General features: G+C 64.4%; 1 protein-coding gene across 1 annotated transcript; it reads left to right on the top strand.

Moving 5' to 3' along the window:
- The first annotated feature begins 5712 nt into the window (after positions 1-5712).
- Positions 5713-16236, top strand: POFUT2 (protein O-fucosyltransferase 2). Its single transcript, XM_030328417.2, has 9 exons — positions 5713-5859; positions 7225-7475; positions 9624-9768; positions 10351-10461; positions 12371-12437; positions 13104-13229; positions 13904-14084; positions 14296-14419; positions 15131-16236. Exons 1-9 carry the CDS (start codon positions 5726-5728, stop codon positions 15282-15284), a joined length of 1293 nt encoding a protein of 430 aa, XP_030184277.1. The 5' UTR covers positions 5713-5725; the 3' UTR covers positions 15285-16236.
- The last annotated feature ends 11630 nt before the right edge of the window (positions 16237-27866 follow it).

Genomic DNA, 27866 nt, shown 5'->3' with positions numbered 1-27866 from the left:
TATATTTGTGGGAATTGAAGAAACGCCGACAGTAGCATTTCATGTCAGTAAAGACAGGACACCTTTCGCAGGAAATGATCACGTGCCTCTGCCTGTGCTTCTGAAAAGAAGATGTCACGTCCACCAGCCTGTGTGCCCTCTGCCTTCCGCGGAGCCGGAGAGATGGGAGGGCGGCTCCCACCTGGGTTGTGTGTTTGTGACCACTTTGCTGAGAAGCGGGAAACTTGAGGGGAGCCTGGACCCTCCGAAGGGGCACAGAAGAGGCTGGGGAGTGGAGACACCAGCTGGCTAAGAAGGGAAGCCCGCAGGAGGGGACACACCGGAGGGTATGGGGGACTCACCGTGACACAGAGGGACAGCATCAGCCACACCATCTGGGGTGAGGGAGGGAGCGAGAGAAGCCGCGGCCACAGCGGCGGGGCCTTGCCTGAATCCACGGCCACCCTGGGCGTCGGGGTGGGGGTGGAGGGTTGCACCCCAGCTACCGCCCATCAGGCTGCGGGAACACGGGATAAAGGACAGCCCACCCCCTTCCGGTTCTCTTGGGCTGGATCCGATCTGCTCTCTGCAGGTTCTGGAACTCAGCTGGGAACATTCACCGCAGTGGCCAGGTCCAGAGAGTAGGGGTCACGTGGAGTTTCTCTGCCTGCGACCAGCACGAATTCCTGTCTGCACTTCATTCCGAGGAGCCCCCAGACCACCCCACCCCCCATCTGTTTGTGTTTCTGTTGACATTATCATCTAAGGAGGGCCCAGACGGGTCCTTGAAGCCGGCCTTCCAAACATAAATAAGCAGCCTGTTTCAGTAAAACAAATTACGCACTTTTTGACATTTGCCAGTGTTTTGATTCCAGAAAGGCTGTGGACAATTCCCACAGTCCTGGCCCCCAACCCGTGGCCCTGCCGCCCCTGCTCACACTCACGCACCTTCCCACAGTGCCTGCCTCCCGGGGACCTGTCTCTGGGGGGCCCTGCCTCCGGGAGACCCTGTCTCTGGGGGGCGCCCTGCCTCTGGGGGGGGCCCTGCCTCCGGAGGACCCTGTCTCTGGGGAGGCCCTGCCTCCGGGGGACCCTGCTTCTAGGGGAGCCCTGCCTCAGGGGGACCCTGTCTCTGGGGGGGGGCCCTGCCTCCGGGGGACCGTGTCTCTGGGGGGGCCCTACCTCCGGGGGACCCTGACTCTGGGGGGGGCCTGCCTCCGGGGGACTCTGCCTCTGGGGGGGCCTTGCCTCCGGGGGACCCTGCCTCTGGGGGGGGCCTGCCTCTGGGGACCCCAGCTCGCAGAGGAGAGCTCCCACCAGGACAGCGGCTGTTTGCCAGGTTCACCCCCAGCAGAAAACCCACCCCTGACGGCACAGACAAGGAGCTGAAGTATTTGGAGACAAAAACTAGGGACCCAGAGTATGTTTGAAGGACTTTCTGGGTCACCTGCCTTGGGGAGGCCCGAGTTTTGTTTTCCCGCGGTAGCCTGGACTCCTCACAGCGCCCTCGGTTTCAGGACCCTGCTGGCTGCATAGGCGCTGACTTTTACTCTCAGCCAAGCTTCCCCTCATTCCCCTGAGAAGGCAGAGGCCCTTACATCCCATGCACAGGCCAGCCGGGGGACCCCAGCCCCGGGGAAGCCTCCAGGCAGCACCCCCGTGGGCGGCCCCCACCCTGGGCCTTCCCCACCCCACGTGACCTGAGTCGTGAGGGTGACTGGTGGCTGCCCCCACGGGAGGCCGCTGGGCTGTGTCCCGGGCAGCAGGACCAGATCAGGTGCCCCGTGCACCCCCAGGGGAAAGGCTGTGGCCTTGCCTCAGGGCCAGGTGGCCCGCATCCCCTGGGACCCCCTGGACTGGCCCTTCCACAGGTCCTGGTGAGCCACCGCCTAAGGCGGTGGACCCCGCTGTGGGCAGGTCACGAGGGGAAACTGGGCCCATGTGCTGACCACAGGAGTCAGCACGCCCTCATGTCTCGGTCACTTGGTGTCCCTTGAGGGCAGTCCTGGCGGGCGGCCCCCAGAAGCTCCTGTGAAAAAAATCCCTGTGGCTCATGGCCTAACCAGAAATCCCCTGCTTCTGAATCCCTGGTTGCCAGGAAATTGTCCCGAGCAAGGAGGTGGGGTTCTGCACTGGCTCAGAAGCTTCCAGCACGAGGATCCTGATAACTCACCTCTCGCAAGGACAAGCAGGGCTTGCGAGAGCTGTGTGCCCTGAGGCGTCTGTGGCTCCCCAGGAGAACCACTCCTCAGGGTGGCTCTTGGCCCCAGTCCACACCTGCACCCCCCTCTGCTGTCTCCCCAGCCCGTGTCTGCCTCCCACATCTCCACGTGAGGGGTTCACAGCTTTTCGCTACTTTACTGCAAATTTGCTGTGGCCACAGAGGGGCACTGGTGACCTCCGGCAGCCCCACTCCCTGCTCCCCATTCCACCCCACCCCACCCCACCGACCAGAGCGGGGGCCAGGCGGCCCCTTCCCCCTATTCCTTGCCGGCTCTGGCAAGGCCTTGCCTGGACTCCCAGCTTTCAGGAGACTCTCTACGTCCCTCCTCAGAGACTCCTGGCCTCCGTGTCTCCACCGCCTCAAAGCTGGGACCCGGGGTGTCCAGCACTGACCCTCCCGAGACCTGAGACGGGGGCTTTAACAGGTGAGACCCCAGGACGCACACACCACACCTGCTGACCCCAGCCAAGGGCTTCCTTCTGCTCCCCCTCAGGGCCAGCTCCTGGGGCTCATCCTTGAGGGGAGCTGGAGGGGGCCTGGGCAGGAGCAGGACGCGGCCTGGCCTGGCCTGGCCTGGCCTTGTGTCTGCCGGTCACAGCACCTCCCAGCCCCTCCCTCAGGCCCTGGGAGCAGGGGCGGCTGTCCTCCGCCTCCCTTCCCGCTGGCAAAGGGCTCTCTTGCCCTCTGGCGGCAAAGTCCCCTCCAGCGTGCACTGTGGGGGGATGGCGTGAGCGCTCTGACTTCACACTGAGGCAGGAAACCTTAACTATGACTCCGGATGTGCAGGGCAAGAAGGAATTCAGTTACTTTTTTTTTTTTTAACAAAGATTTCCTTTTTCTCTTAATGAAAGACTCACAAACCTCTCCAGGGTCATTCCCAGTAAGGAACAGAATCCAGGGGTCAATCAGCACAGGCGGGAGGGGAGAGGGGGGGAGAGGGAGGGAGAGGGAGGGAGAGGGAGGAGGGGAGGGGACGGGAGAGGAGGGAGGGAGGGGAAAGGGGGGCTGAGCTGCCAGGGGGCCAATTAAAACCAGGAGCCTGTGGTGGTTAACTTTATGTGTCAGCTAGACTGGGCTAAGGGCGGGCGCCCACAGAGCTGGTAAAAAATCCATTTCTGGGTGTGTCTGTGAGGAAGTTTCCGGGAGAGATTAGCATTTGAATTGGTAGACCCAGTAAAATTGTGCTCCCCAAGGTGGGTGGGCCTCACCCAGTGCCTCAAGGGCCTGAATTGAACCACAAGGAGGAGGAAGCACGGACTCTCTTTCCCTATTGAGCTGGGACATCCGTCTTCTCCTGCCTCACACAGTGGAGCTCCCGGTTCTCAGGCCTTTGGACGGCAGGACTGACCAACACCACCAGCTTTCCCAGGCCTCCAGCTTGCAGACGCGAGGCCTCGGGCCTCCATAACCCAGGGAGCCAGTTCCTGTAATAAGTGTCCTCAGATATATCTCTATGTTCTATCGTTTCTGTCTCTGGACAACCCTGATCCTAACTGGAACACATCTGTTGTAATAAAGGGCATTTGAAACAACTAGGGACCCACGCATGCGGACAGTATTTTTCACGATATTACAGCAAAATCAATAAATTTTTAGGTGGGATAATGATATTGTGGCTGTGTGAAAAACTGTCCTATTTCTTAGAGACACATGTGGAAATATTTGAAATGAAACAACTTGATGTCAATCATTTGCTTTAAAACAGTATAGGAAAAACAAGAAGAAAGGGTTGGAGAAGTGTGGCGGGATGAGAAAGTGTTGAATCTGGAGGTGGGCATGCAGGCCCTCACGTCCTCCTGTTTCCGTGAATGCTTGAAAACTCATGATAAAAACTCCTTTAAGAAAACGTTTTGGGACACCTGAGTGGCTCAGTCGGTTAAGCATCCAAGTCTTGATTTCGGCTCGGCTCGGGTCACGATCTTACGGTTCGGTTGGTGAGATGGAGCCTCGAGTTCGGCGCTGAGAAGGCAGCACAGAGCCTGCTTGGGATTCTCTCTCCTCTCTGCCCCTCCCCTGCTCGCGGTCTCTCAAGATAAATAAACTTAAAGACAAAAAAAGTATGTTTTCAGATGTCTTTACTAAGCCCCTCCTGCGGCACAAATCAGTGCACTGGTGTGTGGTCTGCACGCGGAGGGGCAGCCGGCAGACCCACCTGCTGCTAGGCACCTCCAACTAAGAGTGTCCGGAACAATAAAGACGTGTAGTGACTCCACGCAGGAGCCTGCAGACGGGGCAGCGCCGGCAGGAGCTGCAGTCCCCATCTTCCTACCATTCCTTCCTCCCTCACTGCCCGCCCCGCCTCCCCGCCAGGTCCCTTCGCTGCTGGCAGGGGCTGAGGCTGGCCTGCCCCCTGGGCACGGAAGGGTGCACTTCATGCCAGGAACTAGAGAGGCTCCAGTTCCCCCACCGGTCCCCCTCGCGCAGGAGCCACCCACCAGGAGTTAAGCACCTGTCACAGCGCAGGGGCTCTGGGCACTTACTCCCGGGGCAGGGGTGGCGGTGCTGGCGAAGGAAGGGGCTGCAGTGAGGGGCGGCGAAGCAAGGCCCCTCGCCCTGGAATGAGGTTCCTGAGGGGACCCCTGCGCTCCACCACCGCAGAGTCTGCACCTGGGGTGCAGACCTGGGCTGAATAGGGGTCAGGGCACAGGAGCCGCTTGTCTGGTGACCGCAAGTCCCGGCTCCCTCATATTCAGCTTCGACCCCATCCCCTCGAACGTGCTGTGCTCTTCAAACACAAAGGGGACACTCTGCAGCCCTTGCACTGTGGTTTTCCACAGTGAGACACCCACCCTGACGGCCTCCACTCCACCCTCTCCCTTTAAGAGACACCTTGTCATCTCGGAAACCGCCCGAGCATCGCCCGCTCTGCGAGTCACCGCGCCTCGCGGGTCTGCGGCTCGGGTGTCGTACCTAGCCAGCCGTGCGGCCCTCGGGTCAGTCCTGCGGCTTGCTCGCCCGAAGCCCGAAGGCTGCTGCCCCCCCGCCCCCGGTCGCTGATCAGAGGCTGAGACCGCCTGCCAAACCCGGCCTGGAACTGCGCTCCACGCGGCGCGGCCCCGCCCACAGGCCCTTTGGCCCCGCCCACAGGTCCGGCACCACCCCGGCTTCCACCTCGCCGGGCCGCAGGCGAGGACGTCCGCGCAGCCCCGCCCACAGACTCGACCGGCCCCCAGGTCCTCTGGCCCCGCCCACAAGTCCGGCCCCGTCCGGGCCTCCACCCCTCTCGTGGCCCAAGACAACGCGCTCGCGGACGCGAGGCCCCGCCCACAGGTCCTCTGATCCCCGCCCATAGCCCCGCCCCCGCCCCCGCCCCGGTCTCCACTCCACGCGGCCCGCAGGCGAGGACGTCAGCGCTCCCGCACGCACCTCCCAGCATCTTCCGTCCGGGAGACTCCCATCCGCGGGATGACGCAAGACGCTCGTGGCGTTGCCAAGGCTTCAGGAGACGCGCTCCGGTGGGACGGGCGTGCGTGCGCTTCCGGGGCGGAGCGCGGCCGCCGGAAGTGTGTGGCCGTTGGGGCCATGGCGGCGCTCGGCGTCGTCTTACTCCTGCTGCTGGGAGCGGTGTCCTGGCCGCCGGCCTCGGCCTCGGGCGAGGAGTTCTGGCCCGGCCAGTCGGCGGCCGACATCCTGTCGGGGGCGGCGTCCCGCAGACGGTAAAAGCGTGGGACTCCCGTGGCGGGGGCACCTGTGGTCGGGGGGGGGGCGGGGATCGGGACCGAGGACAGCGGGCCGGTGCGGAGGGGCGCGGGGCGGAGCCTCCAGCGCCCTCACCCCCTCACCCCGTTACCCTCTGACCCTCCCCGGGTTTTCAGCCTCCGTGCGCGAGTCAGGGTTGCCCCGGGCTGCTGGGCCTCCGGAGCCCCGGGAAGGGCTGGCTGTGGGTGAGCCTTAAGGGGCAGGCCCGGGCGCCCCTGTTAGATGATGCGGGTTCTTGCCCTGGGTTGGAGGAGACCCGAGTCAGATGTTCGTAAGAGCTCGGCCTTGTTTATCTGCACGGAATCTTCCAGGCTCCATCCAGTTGGTGGATGTTCCCTAGATAAAAGTCTCAGGGATTCAAAAAAACAAAAAAACAAGTGTCTGTGCCGTCCAGCAATTACTGAGGGTTTGGACGAAACAGACCGTGCACTGCATGCTGGATGTGGAGGTGGTAAAGGGGTTCCCTCCTCTGTGGGCGGTCTTGGGGAGATCTGGAGGCTCGAGCTGGGCGGTACAACAGTTTCATCTGTAGTAAGGGAAGTTGTGGAAAAACCAGTGCCGAGAAGGGAGAGGTGTTTCGGTAGTGCGGTGGTTCTCGAAGTGTGTCCAGGGAGCCCTGAGGTGTCAGAGCCATTTTGGTAGGAACATCAGGATGTTATTTATCCACCTTTTTAAGTCGTTCTCTCGTGAGTCTACAGTGGGGGTTTTCTTGAGGCCATCTGACCTGCGATAGCTCAACAGGTTGAATGCGGAAGCGGATATGAAAATCCAGTTATCGCTAGACCAAAAAGAGTTACAAAAATTACATTGTCATTCTTCTCACTAATTCTCTTTGTTTAGAAAAATATACTTGTTTTTCACTTAAAAATATTAAGAACCACATCACGTAATAGCTTATTATCATGATTTTAAGTGAATAATACATGCGTTTTAAGTTCGTAACTTCTAACACCGGCACGATGAGTAGATGTAACCCACATGAACAACAGTCCCGTGGGGTCTTCAGTAATTGTGAAGGGTGTGAAGGGGTCGGTAGACCAAAACGTCTGGGAACCGCTGGAGGACTGATCCTCAGGCTCTGGTTGGTAAGAGTGCCGGTCTCACTGAATTTCTGCCGGCCATTAAAGGCTGCTAAGATGCGTGCCGTTCCTACTCACGGGCTCTAGAAGTAATTGGTTGTACAGAAAGGGGTTGGCGGCGACAGTGAACTACCAGCCGCTCCGAGTGCCCAGATCCTGCCCCATAGGCACTGGGGGCGCCTCTGGGCTTTGTGTCCAGAAGCCTCAGCGTGGAAGAACCTGGCTCCTGCCCCTCCCTTCTAGGTATCTTCTGTATGACGTCAACCCCCCAGAGGGCTTCAATCTCCGCAGGGACGTCTACATCCGCGTTGCCTCCCTGCTGAAGACGCTGCTGAAGACCGAGGAGTGGGTGCTGGTGCTGCCCCCCTGGGGCCGCCTCTATCACTGGCAGAGCCCGGACATTCACCAGGTCCGGATTCCGTGGTCCGACTTTTTTGATCTTCCGAGTCTGAACAGAAACATCCCCGTGGTTGAGTACGAGCAGTTCATCGCAGGTGAGGCCGCCGAGGTGGTGGTGCAGGAGCACCAGCCAGCCCGCTGTGTGTGGCACGCCCGTTGTGGTGACACTCGCTCTGCACGGGGGGCCTGCTTCTGTTTCCCGATTCCGCGCTCCCGGTCACCTTGGTCTTCCTCTAATTTATCTCAGGAGATAGATCTCCGTGAGCTGTGTGTCCCCTTGTCTCTGAAAGCTGGGGCGGCTGGCGAGCCAGCGGAGGGCGCTCAGAGCTGTGGCTTCTGGTCCGGAGGCCAGGCGTGGCCCCAGCAGGCCGTGCTCGTGTGCAGGGAGGGCCCTGTGTCCCCGAGGGGAAGCGAGATGGGGAAGCAGGACGCCACACGGCAGGCAGGCAGGCAGGCCTTGACCCTGGGGCCTCCCTGCAGCGCTCGTCATAACGTCTTATTCCACTTAGTCCTGCTCGGTCTGTTTCATTGTTTTTAAGAGAGAGAAGCTGGAAATATTCTTAGAATGAGAGTATTTTCAGCTTAGCATTGCTTTCTTTAGAAGACCTAAGCTTAAAAAGGCACTGCCACGTTTTTGCTGCCACCTTAGTCTGGCAGAGGGAGGCGCAGGCCGTCGTGAGCGGGTGCCATGGTCTGTGGAGCTCCTGCTGCGTCGGCCCTGGAGCCTGCGGCTGCGGCTGGCACGTCTTCGGTTTTCCACTTCTCCCTGCGCGGCAGACCTGGTCACTTTGGAACGTTCCCGTGTCGGGGTCAGTCCTGGGAGTGCTGCGGCCATGGAACAACATAGGCCGTGTTTTCTGATATCTTCACTCACGGGCAAGAAGCAAACTGAGGCTTGTAAAACGTCTTCTTGGAATGCATCTCTCTCAGAGCCAAGACGAGAGATGCAGCTGGTGTTTAGTCTGACCCGACTTAGTCTGGGAATCCGCGTCAGCCTTCGTCTGACCCACAGGTCGTGGAGCCTCCCAGAGAAACTGCCCTTCACCTCCACGAAGGGCCGTGGCCTGAGGGTTTCTTGATGGGTGGACACCAGGACAGGGCCGGGCCTCAGCCGCGTGAGAGCGTGCTCAGCGGGGGGGGGGGGGGGGGGGTGTGCAGGGCGGAAGGGCTGCTGCCCACCCTGCGGCTCTGGAGCCGAAGCAGCGGGGACAGGAAGTTGGAGAGCCCTGAGTGCCGCGGAGCAGGCGGACGGCTTGGCCTCCACCCCGCCCGGCTGGCCTCGACTGTTCCACCCTTTCTCACCGCAGAGGGGGGCAGGGATTGAGGACGTGCACCAGGGCACCGGGCGTCTTAGCCTCTCGGTGCCACCTCCCTTCCCGTCACTGCGAGAGGAGCCCCAGGAGGGCTGGGGCCAGGCCCCGCCAGCAGTGCGGCCCCCGAGCGCGGGAAATGTGGAAGAGACGCCAGAATTCCTCTTGATGCGGCTCTCGTGACTGGGCTCCATCGATCCACCCCGGGCACGTCTTGATGAAGCACTGTGGGTGTGGCAGGCGTGTCCTGGGTCCGGGTGGGCGCGGTGGGCCGTGGGGAGGCCGGACACAGACTCCTCCCCTCCTGGAGCTCCTGTGGGGCGCGTGGAGGCAGACGAAGAAGTCATTAAAGCACGCGGTGTCCAAGGCGGTGAAGCGTCATGCGGACAAAAAGAGGGTGGGGTGGGGTGGGGCGCGGGGCGGGAGGCTGTCCCCGGGAGGTGCGATTTGAATGGTGTCACAGGGGTCAAGGGTGAGCCCTGAAGGGGAGCGGTCCAGGCGAGGATGGTCCACGCAGGGACAGCCCATACAGAGGCCGTGGGAAGGGGGCACACCGACGTGCTTGAGGGCCAGCAGGGTGGACAGAGTGTGTGGGGCCAGTGGCCGTCGTGAGGACTGGGTCGGGGGGTGCGGCAGAGGAGGGCTGAGCGCCGAGGGCAGGTCCCGCTGCTGTAAGAGGGGCCCCTGGGAGCGGCCGGGGCCTGGACGAGCTCCACTGCCCTGAGGCAGCCCCTTTCACCCACTCTCGGGACCTCGTGCCCTGTTGTCCCTTGTTGTGTCCTGTCTCTGCTTCTGTAAGCTTTCTGCAGTCCTGCAGGGAGAAGGTGGGACTAAGTAAAGCAGTAATTCCCTGTCCGTACCAGCGGCCGTCCGACACGTGCCCACACGTGTGCTTCCGGTTCCTGTTCACTGTCCGTTCTTGGCCTCTTCCAGAGTCCGGCGGGCCCTTCATTGACCAGGTGTTCGTCCTGCAAAGCTACGCAGAGGGGTGGAAGGAGGGGACTTGGGAGGAGAAGATTGACGAGCGGCCCTGCATTGACCCGCTGCTCTACGCACAAGACAAGCACGAGTACTACAGGTGCGGCCGCTGGGCCCCCGGCGGGAGGGTCCCCTTCCCCGCCTGGCCTGTGCAGCGGCCCCCATCCCCGGTTACAGGGGTGGGGACCCGGGCCACCTTGACACAGCTAAGCTGCGTTCAGCGCATTTGAATGCGGCCGGGGAGATGGCAGTCTGGTCACCCAGACGGAAGCAGCCATCAGAAGACTTCCCCAAGGAGGGGCTCTCTCCTCGGCAGCACCTGTGGGTGAAGCACCGGAATACCCGGGTTCTAGAAACTCATTGCTGTGGGAGCCCCTCGGAGGGGCACGGCTGTCGTAGGGTTGTTACCGCCGGGCCTCTGGCACCGTGAAGCTGCCCCCCACCGCCCCCTTCCCCCGGCAGCCGTCCAGATGGAGCCCCACCGGTCTGCTCAAGTCCGCTGAGATTTATGGTTCTTTATAAGTTTTCACCGAAACGTCACTACCTGTGATCACGAGCGGGAGGTTTTCACCGCGAGATCACCGGGTCTGCCTAGATTGAGCCGTACACACGTGCATCTGGGGTTTACTGGTTTCCTGTGTGAAAACCAACGAACGGAGGCACCGGGGATCTTGTTTTCCAGAGGATGGTTTTGGGGTTACGAAGAGACAAGAGCTTTAAACGTCTCCTGTTTGTCCGTTCAAGGCTCGGCTTCAGTCATGGCGCCTGTGCTTTTGAGAAACACGTCAGCGAGGTACGTGCCTGCAGGGTCCGCTCGTGGCCGGCCAGTGAATGGGTGAGCGCGTGCGCGGGTGTGCCTGCGTGTGCGCTGTGCGTGCTGCGTGTGCACAGTGTGCACACATATGTGCTGTGTGCACAGTGCGTGCATGTGTGTGGGTGCGTGTGTACATGTGTGCTGTATGCGCACTGTGTGTGTGTGTGTGCCTGCATACGTGTCGCGTGTGCACTGTGCATGTGCACGTGGATGTGTGCTGCGTGTGCGCTGTGCGTGCATGTGTGTGTATGCATGTGCACGTGGATGTGTGCTGCACGTGCACATATCATATGCGTGTATGCACATGTGTGTGCCTACACACTGTCCTGTTGGCATCGGAGGCCCTCCTGGCCTGTGCAGGGTCACTGGAGAGGTGGAGCTCGTCCCCACCCTGCACCTGGTCGTCCTTCCACAGCGAGGTGGGGCTGGGGCAGAGGCGGTCGCGCGTCCCCGGGGAGGGCCCGGGTATAGGTTGGCTGTACCCGTGTCCTGGGGGTCTGTGCTGCCAGTACAGCCTCGCACGGGCTTCTCGGCCACTTCACGGTGGGAGCTGATGGGAGGGTCTCCAGTCCCGACACAGGCGGTGGAGGGGTCCGGCTCTCCTGTCTGAGGCAGGGGTGGAGCTAGACATCGGCGAGGCGAGGGCGGCACGGCCCGGGGGCTGCAGGCCCGACTGGAAGAGAGCGCCGACCTTACTCGTTCCCCGACCTCACCTGTCCCGGTCCCGGTGACCGCCCGGCGTGGCTGAAGCGGGGCGAGAACGGGGACGGGAGGGGAGTGGCAGGCTCGGGAGGTTTTGAGATGGCCCGCCGCAGCCTGGTCCCGCCTGCGGTCAGGTCTCCCGCGCAGCCTTCTCGGAGCCGGACCTCACGGTGGTCAGAGGAGGGGCTGTGGCCTCGCCGGTGCCCCGTACCACTCAGGACGCACGGTTGGGGACCAGGAGAGAGGAGGAGGCTGGTCGCCTTTCCCCACACTTGTGCCCTGCGTTGTCCAGGCTGGAGTGGACGCGGCCCTTTGTGGCGTGTCCTTTCTGTGTGCTCGGACACTGGGGACTCTTTGATCGCCTCGGGAAGGGGCCGCTCTGTCCCTCGTTGTCCCTCGTTGTGCAAGGAAGGAGTTGAGTGTTCTGTGAAAAAGGTGCTAGGTCGGGGCTTGAAAAGCCGACGTGCTGAGGGGCACCGAGCCCTGTGTCGTTAAAATGATTTTTTTTTTATTTTTTATTTTTTTTTATTTATTTTTTTTTTTTCAACGTTTATTTATTTTTGGGACAGAGAGAGACAGAGCCTGAACGGGCGAGGGGCAGAGAGAGAGGGAGACACAGCATCGGAAACAGGCTCCAGGCTCCGAGCCATCAGCCCAGAGCCCGACGCGGGGCTCGAACTCACGGACCGCGAGATCGTGACCTGGCTGAAGTCGGACGCTTAACCGACTGCGCCACCCAGGCGCCCCAAAATGATTTTTTTTTTAAACAGGAGTGGGGTCTGACTGACCACACGATTGTGGTATCTGTCATCGCGCGGTTTTGTCTTCCACACGTGGCCAGTTACATAGCAGATCTTCCAAAATCACAAAGTCGAGCCATTTCTGTGCTCCTGTGTGAGCTGTCTCTGGGGCTGTGTCTTCCCAGAACCGCTGACTAGTCCCACTTGCCCGCTTTGTCTGTGGTGTTTCTTTCGTCAGTGGTGACAGCGGGGTTGCTGACCCCCACTGCGGTGGCTGGGACAGGAGAGACCCCTCACGGTGCTCACGGTCTCCCGCAGGAGCGTGTGTGGAGGTCTCCGGCCCAGGCGCGTCCCGGTGGGCTCCCGGCTTCCTTCCCAGACAATCCCTGGAGCAGGCGAATAGAACTGTCTTCAAATTAAACGCTTTTTCTCTTGTTTGGAAACAGGTCAGTGATGCTGGACAGAGCCGAGAACCTTCTGCACGACCACTACGGCGGGAAGGAGTACTGGGACGTGAGTGCCGCCCGCACCTGCCGTGCTGTTGACTGGCCTGTGTGCGTGCTGGGCGCGTGCGCCTCCCTGTCGCCTTGACGCGGCAGGAGCCTGAGGAAGTGGGTTCCACGCCTGCCCTGCTCCGGAGGTCTGCCCTGTGTAGACGTAGGCGTAGAGCTCCCGCGGGGAGCCAGGTAGAGGTTAGGCGCCTGTCCGGAGGACCCCGGAGAGACCCCCGCTCCCTGACCCGGGTGCCCCCTGAGCAGGTCGTCTCCAAAGCAGAGAGGTGCCTCGTCACGGCCGCTCTCGTGGCTCTCCGCCTCTCGTCGGCACCGTGGTCCCCTGTTAGCTGCGAGGCTGCCGACTCCCTCCGGCCAGCCACTTTCTCTTGACCCGAGCCCCGCCCCCCAGGCAAGGGCGCCTGTCCGAGCATCTCACCCTGTGCCCGTGGTGGTGGTCCCGGTCGCTCGCGGTCCGGTCTTTTGCCGGTTGGTGACCCGTCACCGCCAGACCCTCTTAGGAGCCCGTCCCCAGTTGACCTCCGAGAGTGTCGGCTCGGCGTCCCCGGCATCCGGCGCCCCCCTCGGACTCTCGGGCCGGCCTCGGGATGCGGGTGGGGCTCGGGGCGCCCGCCGGGGGGCCGACGGGGTGGGGCACTCAGCGGGGCGCTGCTCTCTGCACCCGCAGACCCGGCGGAGCATGGTGTTCGCCAGGCACCTGCGGGCCGTGGGGGACGAGTTCAGGAGCAAGTACCTGAACTCCACGGACGAAGCCGACAGGATCCCCTTCGAGGAGGACTGGACCAAGATGAAGGTAGCGCCCCCACGCTTTCTCGCTCGGGGATGTGCGTCAGGAGGGTCCCCTTGTCCCAGCGCCGGCCCAGGGCCCGGTTCCGTTTCCGCTGGAGTTCCTCGAGTTCCGGGAGTAAAACCGGGCGGCGAACACAGACGGGGACGGTCGGCGTTTCCCTTGTGACGTGAGGACATCAGAGAAAGAAAAGGCGAGGTTTTTCTGAGAGCGGCCAAACCAGACTCACCAAAAGGGTCTCCCTTGTTTTAGAAAGCTTTTTCTGAGGGTGTGGTTTTCATGTAACTCGTTTTCAACAAATGACACGTGGCTGTCTCAAGCGGGCGTCGTTGCTGAGCATTTCCCGGGAGCGTGTTTGAGTGGCGCTGTCCACGGGGCCGGCCGCGCGTGGAGCGGCACCGTTCCGGCAGCGATCCCTCGGTCGTTACGTGACGTTTACTGGAAAAGCACCATAGCGAATAGACCCTTTTCCCTAGTTTTGTACTTTTTTCCAGGGTTTCCTTTACCTTTTTTGTTTCACTCAGTTAAAGGGTCTGTGGTAATTAGTCACTTCGCCGTCTTGGAGAGACATCTGGCCCGACGCCCGCGGAGCGTGGTGCTGCCACACGGACAACGTGTCCCCTCCGTGTCCCGCGTGCCAGCCGCACGCAGGTCCCTCAGCGGTCCCCGTCCTTTGCCAGGTCAAGCTGGGGTCCTCGCTGGGGGGTCCGTACCTCGCGGTTCACCTGAGGAGGAAAGATTTCATCTGGGGCCACAGAGAGGACGTGCCCAGTCTGGACGGGGCCGTGAAGAAGATCCGCGGCCTCATGAAGACCCACCAGCTGGACAAGGTGTTCGTGGCCACGGACGCCGTCAGGAAGGGTACGTGGCTCCGGCTCCGTCCGCGTCAGCTGCCCCCGGTTAGGCCGCGGCAGACCCGGGCCCGCGCGCGAGCCTCGGCCCAAGCCGGGAGGGCAGCGGCGGCTCCCGCGGCCGGTCCTCCTGCCCGTTTCCGCCGGCCCGTGCGGAGCCGGCGCAGCACACGCGTCCGGGAGCCGCGACCCCAGCGCGTCCGCCCTCCTTCGCTCCACAGAACACGAGGAGCTGAGGCGGCTGTTGCCCGAGATGGTGAGGTTCGAGCCCACGTGGGAGGAGCTGGAGCTGTACCGCGATGGTGGCGTGGCCATCATCGACCAGTGGATCTGCTCGCACGCCAGGTGCCTCTGCCGGCCGCGCCCGCCACGCCCCGCGCCCCTCAGCCTCTGGCGGGTGGCCCCCCGTTCCCCGGCCCCGCGTGGAGGGTCGTGCTCCCCGTCGGGTCCTCGCCCGCCGGCTTCCTCCCCGGTCCCGTCGCGGCGCTCTGTCCTGGACCCTCCTGTGCGTCCCTTCACCTCGAGGTCCTGCTCCTCTGGACTCGGTGACCCCCTCGATCACACGTGTCACCGAGGAGCACACACAGGGCCTCCGGAAAGGGAGGGCGGGCTCTGCGTCACTGTCCCAAGAGGCAGGCCTGCCCCCGGGGAAGAGCAGGGCTGGGACGCACACGCTCCGCGGGGGGTGGGAAACCGAGAGGAGGTTAGTTTCCGTCTGCAGGACCCTCGGAGCCACCTGGCGTATGCCCCGGTTGGTCCCAACTGTGCCTGCCGGGCTGCGGGCCGGGGCCTCCCCCGTGCTGAGCAGATGGCATGGGGACGCCTCTCTGCCCTCAGAGGTCCAAGCCCAGCTCTGAGCCCCCACCTCAAGCAGCCAGAATCCTGCAGGGGACTCGAGTCGGCGCCCGTGCAGGACCTGGGGCCTCTCCGCAGCAACCCCCCCCTCCAGCCCCGCCCCAGCCAGGCTTGTGGCCCCTGGGCAACGGTGACTCACGAGGCCGTGCAGGGCTGGGGGGTGAGCTCGCTCATGCGGCTCTCGTGATCTCTGGTTCGCAGGTTCTTCATCGGGACCTCGGTCTCCACGTTTTCTTTCCGGATCCACGAGGAGAGAGAGATCCTAGGGCTCGACCCCCGGACGACATACAACCGGTTCTGTGGGGACCTGGAGGAGGCGTGCGAGCAGCCCACGCACTGGAAGGTCGCCTACTGAGCCGGCACCCCGTGGACCCCACCTCCTGGACTCTCCTTACGTGCGAACTCTCGGGCTCTCTCTGACCACGCGAGTTCCCTCGGGTGGCTCCTGCCCCTGTCCGACCGGCCAGGCTACCAGATAAGCCCTCTTCAGGGTCACGGATGCAGCCCGCAGCCACGTGAGCCACGGCGTGTGTCTGTGCTCTGTGTTTCTTCCCGCCGTCGGCCACCCGTGGCCGGGGGCTTTGGTCGGGCAAGAAACCAGGTCTCCACCTGCCAGCAAGGCCCTCGTGACGGGAGAAGGTGCCGGGCCTCGTTTCCTGGGTCTGGAGGGACGTCCGGCAGCGAGTGGTACAGATGGGGCGTGCGGGCAGCTCCCGTCCCGGGGGCCGGGGTGGCCGTGCCTTTGGACCTGGCGTGGCGTCGGCCTGCTGGTCCTGTTTTTTCCGCCCTCTCGCCCACCTGAAGCCACCCACGGGTTGGCGGGAAGTGAACCGCGGCTTTGCGGACCAGGTCTGAGGCCTGTTGTCCCCCGCTCAGAGTGCTGGAAGGTTCCTTGGAAGTGTCCAGCGGTTTGTCGGGTTCTCGCAGAGAGGAGCCCTGGCCGCCTGTGAGCGTGTGAGGGCGGACGCCCCTGGCACAGCCTCGTGGTGGGCGCGGTGGGCCCGGGGACGAGGGGCACCATCGCTGTGGCCTCAGAAGGGCCTTGGGGTCACACTGCACAGAAACCCTTTCTAGGCCGTCAGCGTGGCCACCACCGCATCCCCTCTGGCCGGGAGCCCCGGGTGACCCACCCAGGCCGGGGTCCAAAGCCCCGGGGCTTCTGGGGCTTCTTCCCGAGCTCCGAAAACCCACCTGAATGCTCGGCAGGGTCCTGCGGTGTCACAGTGGCGTGGGGTCAGGCGATGAAGTATTTATTCTTTTCCCATTTGTACATTCAAATGCCATTCATAAAATATGTTTTCTAGAAAGGTGGGATTCTGTAAACGGTGCCTTGTTCATAGCCCTGAATTTTTTCTCGGCTGAGAGCTACGCAGAACAGTCCTGACCATGACTGCCACTTCTCCGTCTTAAGGGAAGTGCTTTGTCGTGTAGTCTCACTTGGGGACCGCGTGGCCGGGACGGGGAGAGCGTCCTCTCCTATCTGTCCGCTGGACCGGCTGCTGCCTGAGAGCTGCCCGTCAGGCACGGAGGAGGCCGTCCTGGGTCTGTGCTCTCCGGAAGCCCCAGCCCAGGCCACCCCACTTAGGTTCACGGGGAGGTGAAGGGTCGGCAGGGAGGGGCCACTGCGGTCCAGGCAGGCTGTGCCCCGTGTGCTGGAAAGGCGCCGTGGCAGGTGGGCCCAGGGCGGGGGAGGAGGAGCCGTGGGGAGTCGGGGGGAGTCTCGGGGGGCCCAGAGGTGGGGGAGGGGGGAGTGGCGGCGGGAGCCCCTGGGGGGTCTGAGCAAAGGGGTGAACAGGCTAGAGACCGGGGCCCAGGTGAAGCCATCAGGGAGGGTTCGACTTCAGGGCGTCCCCCCCGCCCCCCCACTGGAAGGACCCTGGAGCACTTTCCGGGATGGGGGTCGGGAGTCTCGACTTGAGGGGTGAGCAGACGACTCAAACCACGGGGTGGGGCCAGGTGGGGGAGCCGGGGGGAGCGTGGGTGGAGGGAGGAGGAAACCTCGGTGGCCCACTCGGGTGGCCTCCGCTCGGTGGGTGGAACAGTGCGTGGCCCACGGAAGCCGCCCATCGGCAGAGCCATCCCCCTTCACACCTGGAGCTGCCCAGCCCACCTGCCCCCCGCTCGAGCGCCCGACCGGAGGAGGAGCACGGAGCCACACGCCCGGTGGCCGCCTGGGTGGTGAGCCGTGCGGCAGGCGTGTCTGGGTGCCACTTGGAGGGACAGCCGTGCTGGCGTGGAGACGCAGCGCTTCGGGAAGTCCAGGCGGTGCCCCCGAACGGGCAGCTCGGGGCCGGGGCGAGGACGGCCGCTCGCGACTTTGTGAAGTGTGCCTCTGTGGCCGTCCCCGTGCGGAGGAGCGTGTGGGCAGAGGCGGTCTCGAGACCTTCAGCCTCCCTGCTCCCAAAGGCCGGATGGGCCCCCAGAGCCCCGCGCTTCGGCAGCTAACCTCTCCTTGGGGCTGAAGGTGAAGGAAAACCGGCCTTTCGTTAAACGAGGACCAAGCGTTTGCGTCCCGCGAGCCGGGTGGACGTGGTTTGGGTCCCGGCGGTTTGTGAGCCCTTGGGGGTGCGGGGGGGGGGGGGGGGGGAGGAGCCACCGGCACGGGGAGGGCTCCCAGGTGGGAGGACCCTGGCCGCCGGCACTCGCCACGCGGCATGGGAAGTGCCCACTCGCTCGCGTCCCGGACGCCCGGCCACCCCCGACCGTCCCCCACGGGCTGTGCCCCAACACTGGGGGCTCTGCCTCGCGGTCCGGGCTCCGGGCACCAGCTGCTGTGACCACGGTGCCCTCGGGGTGTGCTGGGCGGGATGGGGCTTCTGGCCTCAGAATGGAGACCTGCTTCCAGACCGACGGAACCCCCACCTGCTCGGGAGGGCGCGGGCTGCCCTCTCCGTGGGTCTCGGTCCCCTTCTTTCCTCCAAGGGAGGCCCAGGCACGCCACCGGCCCCCGCTCCCACACACCTTTGTGGGTAGAAACAAGACGGGCACTTTGGCCAGGACCGGGAGGAGGAAGCGTGTGCTCGCGGGCGGTTTTCCAGCAGCGCGTCCCTGGGCCCTGCAGGGCCCTGGGCCCTGCGGGTCACGGAGGCTCCGGGGGCGATGGAGCAGGGACACCCCTGCCGCCCCTCCCCATGCTGGGTGCTGGGCATCTCCTACGCGGAGGGGCACTTGGAGAGGCTGCCGCTGGGCCTGGGGGTCTGGGCCGGCGTGGCCTCCAACCCCAGCCTGGAGAACCGGAAGCTTCCGGGCACCACGGAGCACAGAGTGGTCATGCTGCAGGGGTGGGGGACGTGGGGTCCACTCTGAGGCCAAGAGGCAGGCGGTGTGTGTGGGAGAAGAGGGGCCCGGGGCCCGTGGCACCCTGGGCCCGCCCCCCACCCTGGCAGGTCTAGAGCTGTAGTCGCTGTGGGCTAGAGATGCTGACTCCCGGAGGCCTCAGGCCTGAGCCCGCGTTCCCGCCCTCCTGACTGGGCGCCTGCTGACCCGCCACACTGGACCTGGGGCCTCCGATGCTCTGCCCCTCGGGCAGACTTGAGAGGCGCCCCTTTTTTCATCCCTCCATCCCCCCCGACGCTGCCCCAGCAGGACAGGCTGTCCGTGGAAAGTACCAGAACAGTGTGGGCCAGAGTGTGTCTACAAGCTGTCACCACCTCTTCCATTTACAGATGGGGAAACTGAGGCTCGGGGCCAGGTGAACGACCAGGGCCGCCGTGCGAGCAGGAGCCTGACCCGGATTTGGATCCCGGTCTCTCCTCCGTGTGGGTCCTGCCTCAGTGGGGGAGGGGAGGGGGTGACCAAGGACCTGAGCGGGGCGTCTCATGTGTCCCACCAACCGACTGTCCCGAGGGAACCTCGCCCCACACCCGCTCCCCCCTCCGCCCCGGGCCCCGGGCTCTCGACCTGAGGAGACCCTTGCTCCTGAGCTGGGGGCTGTGTCTGCCCGGAGCGGGGCCTGGCCCGGAAGAGGAGCCCCCCCCAGACGTGGGGAGAAGGGGCCCCAGGCCCCGGGGCCCAGCCTCCTGCACGGCTTGCCTCCGTCGGGCAAAGAGTTAACGGTCTGCGGGCCGCTGCCCTCCCAGCCAACACGCACCCGGAGGGCTGGCTCTCTCGCTCGTTCTGCTCATCCGGGCGAAGACGGTCTCACCCCTGCAGGATGGCAGCGGGAGCCCGGCCCCCCGTGACGCACCCCTGCCCCGGCTAAAATCCCGCCAGTGCGCGGGGCCCAATGAAATCAGAAGCTCCCCGGTGGGCAAAGCTGGAGCCCCTGGTCGGGCCTCGTGGGCGCGCCTGGGAAGATCCCCGCGTGGGCATCCCTGTGAACGGGGCTTTCCGGGGCGGCTCTCCGCGGGGGGGACGCGCGGCCCCGGTAGGCCTGTGTGGCGTGAGCCGGGCACTTGCGGGGACGGCGACGGGTGACCCGGCCGCAGACGGGGCTCCTTGGCCCCGGCCGCCACCGGCTCCCGGGGAGAGTGCCACCACACCCCAGTGCCGTGCCCCCCCCCCCCCACCTCACTGTCCCGCTCCTCCCGCTGGTGACGTTGTTCCCTCTCAGATACCCTATTCCGTGTGCCCCATCCCAGCCCGGGGCCCCGGCGAAGGGCAGAGTGCGTCCTCCGAGAGCGGCTCGGGGACACACACAGCAGACTCCGCCTCAGGTCCCCTGGGCGCACGTCCAACGTCGGGTCGTGCCGGCCGCTTCTCCGCAGGGCCATAGATGCGTTCTTCGCTTTCTTGTTTCGAGACCCTTGTAGACTCATGTGCTGTCGTGAGAAATGACGGCGCTCCCTTCTGCCCATGTCCGCGACAGTGACGCCTCGCGTGGCCCGAGTGCCAGGTTGACCTGGTCCACGGACCTGCTCCATTGCTACCAGTGCCACCAGCACTGGCGTGTGTGTGTGTGCATCGTGCCTGTGCGCCTGTGTGCTTGTGGGTGTGCATGTGGGCCTGTGTGCACGTGTGTACACGTGTCTCCACAAGTGCGTGCAAGTGTGTGTCCTGCACGGTGGAGACGGCGCCTTCCAATGGGCCCCCTCGCGTTACCCCTGTGCCGCACCACCACCTGGCGCCCACCGTCTGTCCCCATAGCCGCACTTTTTGTCGTCTCAAGAGTGTGACCTTTGGAGATCAGCTTTCCCCCCCAGCACACCTTTGACCCATCTGTGTCACAGACGTCATCACAATTTAAATTAGGAGGGTCGTCACAAAACATTCCAGTTCACCCGCCTTCACGGGGGCTGGTGTCCCTGGATGGTACGCGTGCTACTCACTTCACGTGGAGGCTTCTGCACAGACACCGTGCGCTGCATCGAGCCTGAGACGCCCTCTGGGCTGCAGGGAGGACCCCTCGCTCACCCTCTTCCGTACCTTGCAACAGCTTCCCCTCTGGGTGCCCGGCCCTGCACCCCCTGCCTGGGTCCCGAGCCCCGACGTGGGCCAGGAGCTGACGTTCTGCTGGAGCGGACACACGGGAAAGCAGTTAAAACCAGAATCGGGAGCCTGGGGTCCTCTGTGCTGAAGGGAGGAAAAGGGATGGGCGAGAACTGTCCCTTAATGGACGGTCAGGGAGGGCCATCCGGGCGAGCAGACCAACTGCTACCTGTAGGGCTGCAGGCAAAGTGAAGTTGGAGGCCCTGGCTCTCACGGTGGTTGGAACTCTAAGAGGTGCGATGGAGGCCAGAATGAGGCACCTGCACCGCGAGGTCCGAATGACGAGGGGCCTGAGTGGGCGGAAGAGCATTGGAAGGGAAGGTGCAGGCAGTGCAAAGGCCCTGAGGTAAGTGCAAGTCTGGCTTGAGAAACAGAAAGCAGGTGCCAGCACCCAGTGTGGTGGTGCCACGGCACGGTGTGGGGCAGGAAGGAAGGAGCCCCATGGTCCCAGAGCCCCTGAGGCCAGCAAGGGGCCTGGGGTAGGAAGCACTGTAATGTGGTTCCCAGCTGCAGGGGGAGGGGCCAGGAAGCAGGAAGGAGCCCACCGGAGCCCCTGCACTTGGCCGGGCCAGGAGTACGGGGAGCCAACTCCGTTCGCTAAAGGCTGCAGGGGAACCAGATGCCTGTCGGCCTCTGGTCAGATGGTGGGCGAGGTCCCGAGCCAGGTAGGTAAGATGCGGACGTGATCAGAGCTGGAGGGCCACCCGGGATGCCTGGACGGGGCACCCCCTCTGCTATGGGCCCTCGGAGGCGCTAACTACCACCGTGAGGAGAGACCCCCTGTCCCCGCAGCAACTTCTCCGGATACTTCTGACGAACACAGTAACTGTCCGTTCTTACCATTCCCGTTTAATCCTGCGACCAGAGGGGGCATTGAATGCAGAGTCTGGAGCCTGCCAGGGTCCATATCCTCCGCTGCCAGGACAGGAGACACGCTCTCTCCCCCCAGAAGCGAGGCCTGGCCTCGCTGCCCTCTGCTCTGCTGGGCGAGCGCCACCTCCCCGCCTGCCCACATCTCCAATTCAGTCGGGTCCTTGTTCAGGAGGTGGTGACATAGCCAGGGAGCGCTCCCTGCACCGTACCAGCGCTGAAAATGCCCAGGACGACCCTGAGGTCCTTCACAGCCTGAAGGGAAGGGAAGTGATAGGAGATTGTTTTTAATGTTTGTCTATTTATGAGAGAGAGAGAGAACAAGCGGGGGGCGGGGCAGAGGGAGGGAGAGAGAATCCCAAGCAGGCTCGGTGCCGTCAGCACAGAGCCCCGCCCGGAGCTCATCCCACAAACCGTGAGACCATGACCTGAGTCAAAGTCAAGAGTCAGCCGCTTAGCCCCCCGGGCACCCCCAAATGATGGGAAACTCAAGGGTGTGATTTCAAGACTGACTCTCGGAAGTTCTCCCCTTATTGCTCGTGCGCATCTCTCTGGCCGCCGGCCCCCTGCCGTCCACACTGCTGATGTTTTCGGGGCCGATTTCAGGAAAGTGAGGCGCCTCCTCTGGGCTGGGGACGCCCATCCAAGAGTCTGACCCAGAGGCCCTCCCGGAACAGATTGGTTTGGGTGACAGGGCGGGGGGCTGGGCTGCTCCCCGGGGACCGGGCCTCCACTACAGGGGAGTCCCAGGGGAGGCCGGACGGCCGCTGAGCCGGGGGCCGCGGGTGGCTGTGCGCAGCCGTCTTCAACGACCCGGCTCTGAGGAGTTTGGGAGCAGCCCACCTCAGAGCCGCGGTCAGTCCGGAGAACGGAGCCCCCACCAAGCTGCTCAACGGGCACGACTCCAGCACTCAGGCTGGGAGAGGCCGCCTTCAGGCACAGCAGGATCCAGGGGCCCAGCCCCATGTGTGGGTGGAGCCCTGTCCCAGGCCAGGCAGGAAGGTGGGGCGGGGAGGCCAGCCCCCTCTGCCCGAGGAGGGCCTCGCTGGCCCTCAGTACCCCAGTCGTGCCCGGTAATGCGGGGAGCCCTTGTCCCCGCCCCCCCATGCCCCCATTGCCATGCGGGCACTAAACGGGCCAGGGAAACTTCAGGACAGACGTCATGCCTTACGCCCCGGTTCCTTCCTCCGAAATTCGCTTTCTTTCTCATTCTCCTTCTTCACCCGTGTCTCCCACAAACGAGCCTGAGAACAGAGAAGCAACCGACCTCGTGATCATCGCCGGAGGAGGGACCCGCTGCCCAGCGGACTCTGTGCTGCCCCAAACCCTCAGGCTGCTGGTCTCTCCCGGGGGGCCCCCCTGCGGTTGGCCGCCCCCCACCCTGCACCCTCCCGCTTCCAAGGGCAGGGCCAGCCGCAGGGGTCCCCGTCACACACTTGGTCTTGCCCTGGGTGTGAGATGCCCCGCTGCCCCGCACGTCCTCAGAGGAGTTGTTCTGCCCTCCCTCCCTGGGGCAGGGAGGGCTGTCCCGCTGAGAACAGGGTGTGTGAAGCCAATCAGAAAATGCAGACACATCTCAACAGGCTGACTGGCGACAGTGACTTCAGGTGGCTCTGTTGGGACCACAGCCTGGCACTTCCTGACCTGCCCGTTTCCGAGGAAGCACAGGAGGGGCACAGAGGAGCCCATGTACCTGAGCCCCCCGCCAGGCACAGCTGAGCACCCCCCTCTCCCAGCACACCTGAGCCCCCCCACGAGGCAAACCTGAGCCCCCCCTCCCCCGGCACACCTGAGCCCTTGCCTGGGGCTGCCAGGCCAGTGAGGCAAAGGAGGAAGCCCCCAGACCCTCAGGTGACAGCAGTGCGCAGGGCCCTGCCGGGAGGCGCCCAGGCTGTCCCTGCCGCCACGTTCAGTCCCCGCCCTCTGAGTCTGCCCAGAGCCCCGGGCACCAGGAGCCTCTCCACTTGCCCAGTGTTCCCTCAAGGCCACCGTGGCCACCCCGGTGTAACCAGGCCTTCAGACTCCGCGACAGACGGCCACGGCCGCCAACCAGGTCTTGGAGAACCGGGGAGGATCAGGAGGGGCGGCACCGGCTTCTGCCCCACCCTCCCGCTAAATCGGCAAGTGGCCCCTGGGCCCGTCGCGGGAGGGCTGCGCACCCGCGTCGGTGACCGGCCCTGCTGCGTGAGCACCTCCTCCGGTGCCCCCAGCCAGGCCCTAGCACACTGGAGGGCAGGGGGCCACCTTTCCACAGCCCACAGGGCACCCTGGAAGACCCTGCCCGCCTGCACCTTCCTCCTCCCGGCTCTGCAGAGACGGCCCCTGTGTCGTCCTTTCTAGCCCCACCTTGTCACCCCGCCCGGGGCTCCTGCCAGGACAGCCCAGTGAGCTTGGAAATGCAGGCCCCGAGCGGCCGGGAGCCCCAAGACAGCAGGTGGGGAACGAGGCGGGCCAGGAAAGTGGCCTGAATCCCGCTGTCCGCGCCCCCGCCCCCGCCAATGTATCTTTGCCAGGCCCCCGTGGGCCCCTCCTCTTGGCCATGGGTCACCACCCCTTCTCTGACCAGCCCCGGAATGCTGCCTCTGCTCCCTGGTTGAGCCACGGCGTCCGCCCAGGGTAGGGACCCACGCAGCAACACCTCACCCCTGCCTCCCAGGGACTCCGTAACCTGCGGGCCCCATCGGGGGCTTCTGAGCTCATCGGGGGCCCAGTCCTGTCCCCACCTCCTCCCCGGGCACCCGTGGGGCCACGGGCCCCCTCCACTTCCCAGGACCTCCCGCACACCCCCCTCCCACCGGCAGCTCAGGCCTCCGGCAGCCAGAGCCGCCCAGCCCCCCTTGCTCTCAGGGACCTGCCCTGCACCCCTGCAGAGACCCGCAGCCCACCTCTCTTCCTCTAGCCTGCCTCCCTCCTCCTCTGCCGGCTGCCTCTGCTCGCACCGCGTTCTCAGAAGCTGCTGCACATCCTGCCCACGACGAGACAGGAGACGCATCGGCTCTCCCTCCTGGTCTCGACCTTCTCGTGTTCGTGCCGCGTCCTGAGTACCTGTCGGGGGTTCTGCTTGGTCGTCCACACTGCCGTGATGGCCCTGCCGGCCTCGCTGAGTGAGTTCCAGGGGTGTGGACAGCCGCCGTGTCCTCTGAGCCACGGCTCGGGCCGGGCCGGCCGACCCGCTCTCCTATTTGGGACCCCGTGGCTGTCCACACCCCGATGGCCGGCAGCCAGCTCTGTGGCCCACGATGGAGTGAAAGCCGTCGAGCCGGCCCCAGCCCCGTCCTTCCAGGGCTCACAGTGGACCAGCCTCGGACCTCTGTCTCTGCGGACGCTCGCCCCTCCGGTCCGGCCGTCCCGCCGTCCGGCCGTCCTGCCCACTGGTCTGACTTGCACCCTGTTCCAGCAGCAGGGAGCACGCTCTCAGACCACGGAGCAAAGCCCACTCTGCGCCAAGGGCCTTCCCCGGCCCCCTGGGCTGCCACCCCCACTGTTCCCACGCCGGCCAGAGAGGGGAGTGGCCGGAACCCTCTGGAACCCTCGCCTCTGGCATCTGCCGGCCCCCTGGTGACAGCGGTGCTCCCTCCTCCCCCGGTGCTGGCACCCAGAGGCGGTCTCCCCACCGTGTCCTGGGGGTGAACACCGGCCCCAGTGGACGCTGCAAGAGCGGGGGGCCTGAGGGCCACACGCCCACAGGTGTGGAGGCCTGGCCTCCGCGGGCGGTGGGCGGGTCTCAGCGGTCCGCTGTCTTCAGACCTGGCAGCCTCTGGAGCCCCTGACCGCTGACCTCGGGCTGACGGCCCCATCGTGGGCACCTCTGTCCACCAGCTCCTCCCCTCTCCTAAGCAGTCCCAGGCCCTGCGTCCAGGGCCAACAGACCCCCGGACCAGGACACCATGGGATGAGTGGGGCCCCCTCCCTCTGCCGCAGACCGAGCCAGCATCCCCCCTGCGCAGTGTGGCCCCCCCTGGGACGGCCCGGCTCCGCTTCGGCTCTGACACAGGCCCCTGGGCGCCCGCAGCCCCCACCTCGAGGAACGGTAGCAGGTGCGCGTCAGGGCGTGGCCGCCATCTGACGTGGCCTTGACCCACAGCATCTCCGAGGAACCCAGCCCCAGGTCGGTCAGAAGAAAGCGTCACAGAAGGTGGTCCTTTGCCCCTGCCCTTGGAGGCCCAAAACCATCACCACACCCCAGGCCATCCCCAAGACTCGAACCTTCCCTTGAAATGCTTCTGGTTCTCCAGAAACTTCACCTGGCCCTACTGGCCTGTGGCCAGGCGCGGGGCCTCCACAGGGGACGTCGAGGGGCGCCGGCCCCTCTGCTCCTCCCACTCCGGGGGGGGCTAGGAATAAGTGTTCCAGAACCGCCACCGTCCGCGGCTGGCCTCCTCACTGAAACCCAGGCCCAGGCCCCTCCTGCCTCACTCCGCTGCCTCCACAGCCCCCTCGCCACGCCGGTGGGCAGGTGAACCTCAAAACATGTCTCCCGGTTCGGGGGAAACGGCGGGGTTCTTGTGCCGAGTCCTGCTTCGGCCCCCAGGAGCGGCGTGCACACGCCAGCTCCTAGTGGCAGAACCACGTCGTGTACGTGCAGAAAGGCCCCTGAGCCCTGGCTGACTGGTTGCACGTTTTGGACACGACTTAACCCCCACAGACCCCCGGCCTCCCTCCCTGTGGCCCAGGAGACGGGAGAAACCTGGGACGGTGGCCGGCGTGAGGTGCCGGTTGTCGAAAGGCAGGGCCCAAAGCAGAGTGGGTGTCAGCGGAGCCGCGGGGAGACGTGAACTCAGCTCCGAGGCGCCGAGATAGCCTTGTCCCCAGGGATCCAAGCGGCCAGGGAAACACCCGGCCCCAAGGGGTCCCTGGGGAGGGTGTGGCTCCAGCATAGTGGACCCTGGGGGCCGTCATCCGGAGGTTAGAAACACCCCTGGGCGGGATGTGTCATGCTGGTGGGAAATGGGGCCACGGTGGTCCCCCAGACCAGAGGGACGTTACAGCCCCTACAGACTCAGCTCCCCGGAGAGGAGGGAAATTCGAGTGTGTCCCCAGGGACCAAGCCAAGGTCACTTTCCCAGTGTTGAGACTCCAGACCCTGTCCCTGCACCTGCAGCCCTCACTTGGCACTTGAGTGTGACCCCCGCCCTGGGGCCAGGACGCCCCGCCCACAGGGAGCCAAGTGACAGGAAGCAAGCTAGGCCTAAGATAGGTCAAGCCGTGTGCCCAAGGTCACCAGAGGGCGGCAGAGACACTGATAGAGGGACACAGGCACATTCTACTGCCTCCCCAGCGCCCACTCTGGTTCCAACCACGGGTGCCCAGGGAGGGACCCCCCCCCCCCCGCCTCCTCCAGCTCTGGTGGTGGTGACCCCTCACCCCAGTCTCTGCCTCCGTGGTCACATGGCCTGCCCCTTCGGCAGCCTGTCCCCCACCCCGTCCCTCCTGTAAGGGCCCCGAAGGGGCACTCAGGGGACACTGGAGAAGCCACCTCCGTATCCCTACCTTCCATCTGCAGAGAGCCACTTCCTTATAAGGTCACATTTGCATGTTCCAGGATTGGGAGCGGATATTTTGGGGGCAATTTTCACCCTGCCACATACTCCAGTTCAAGACTGAGCGCCAAGGACGCACGGGAGCCGCCCGCCCCAGACGGTGCTCTCTCCGTGTGGGGACGGTCAGGGCAGAGGGGACACCACAGCACGGGGGGTCGGGGTGGGGGGCGTGGGGGGCCGGTCTGTCCTACCTGCCGCAGGAGTGTCACCAGGCTGCGTCCAGGGGGCATTTTACCAACAACCGTCAGGGGACACAGCGGTCCAGCCTGAGAGGCCACCGACCGCGGAATCTAACGGGCGAGGGAGACGCCCCTGCAAGGAAGCTGGATAGTTGGCACTTCTCAGTGACTGCAGCCAGGGGCTCGAAGGGCGCTGCCTCGACTCGACGGGGCACTTTCGGCACGAGTCAGCCGCAGCACGGAGCCACGCGGGGCTGGCATCCTGCGGGGGGGGTCCCCACCCCCAACCCCCCACTCCCAGTCCCCACCCCCAACCCCCCCACCCCCACCCCCAGCCCCCCACCCCCAACCCCCCACCCCCCGGCTGGAAGCGGGTCCCGCCCGCACCTCCCCAGGGGCCCCAGATCCGCCCACGAGCACCCAGGCCGAAGGGCCCAGTTTGCGGGAAAGGCCTCCGGATCTCACGAAAGCCAAGTTTCGAATAGAAAGTCCGAATCTCAGACGGTGGTCCCGACACCTGGGGGCCCAGGAGGGTCCGTCCCATCGGGGTTGCGGCTCAGGACGCCCCACGCCCCTCCTGGCCCCACCTCGCCCAGCCGAGCACAAACGCTGCATGTACGGTGACTTTCTCTTCAGTTTCCTTTCCTCCTGTTAAATTCAGTTAAAATTCAGTTTAGTATTTCCATTCAAGTACAATTGAACAGCGTGTATCATCCAAGGCAGAAGCAAGACAGGGTGTCCACATGCTCTCGGGCGGTGCGGTGGGTTTGTTCCCCCAAACCCATGTCTGTGCCCCTGGGGCACAGTGTGACTTCATGTGTTAAAACTTCCTCACAGATGTGCCTAACCTACAGGTCTCAACGTGGGACCGTCCTGGATTCAGGGGCAGGGCACATCCAGTGACGGGTGTCCCAAAGGACG

This window comes from Lynx canadensis, chromosome C2 (assembly GCF_007474595.2).
Source record: "Lynx canadensis isolate LIC74 chromosome C2, mLynCan4.pri.v2, whole genome shotgun sequence".
NCBI classification, from domain to species: domain Eukaryota; kingdom Metazoa; phylum Chordata; class Mammalia; order Carnivora; family Felidae; genus Lynx; species Lynx canadensis.
The sequence above is the reverse complement of the archived record's forward strand: the minus strand, read 5'-3'. Positions and strand labels throughout refer to the sequence as shown.

Coding starts and splice junctions, on each gene's coding strand:
- POFUT2 (XM_030328417.2), top strand. CDS start 5,726: ATGGCGGCGCTCGGCGTCGTCTTACTCCTGCTGCTGGGAGCGGTGTCC. Junction 10,462..12,370: donor TTGAGAAACACGTCAGCGAG/GTACGTGCCTGC, acceptor GTTTGGAAACAG/GTCAGTGATGCTGGACAGAG. Junction 14,085..14,295: donor CACGGACGCCGTCAGGAAGG/GTACGTGGCTCC, acceptor TTCGCTCCACAG/AACACGAGGAGCTGAGGCGG.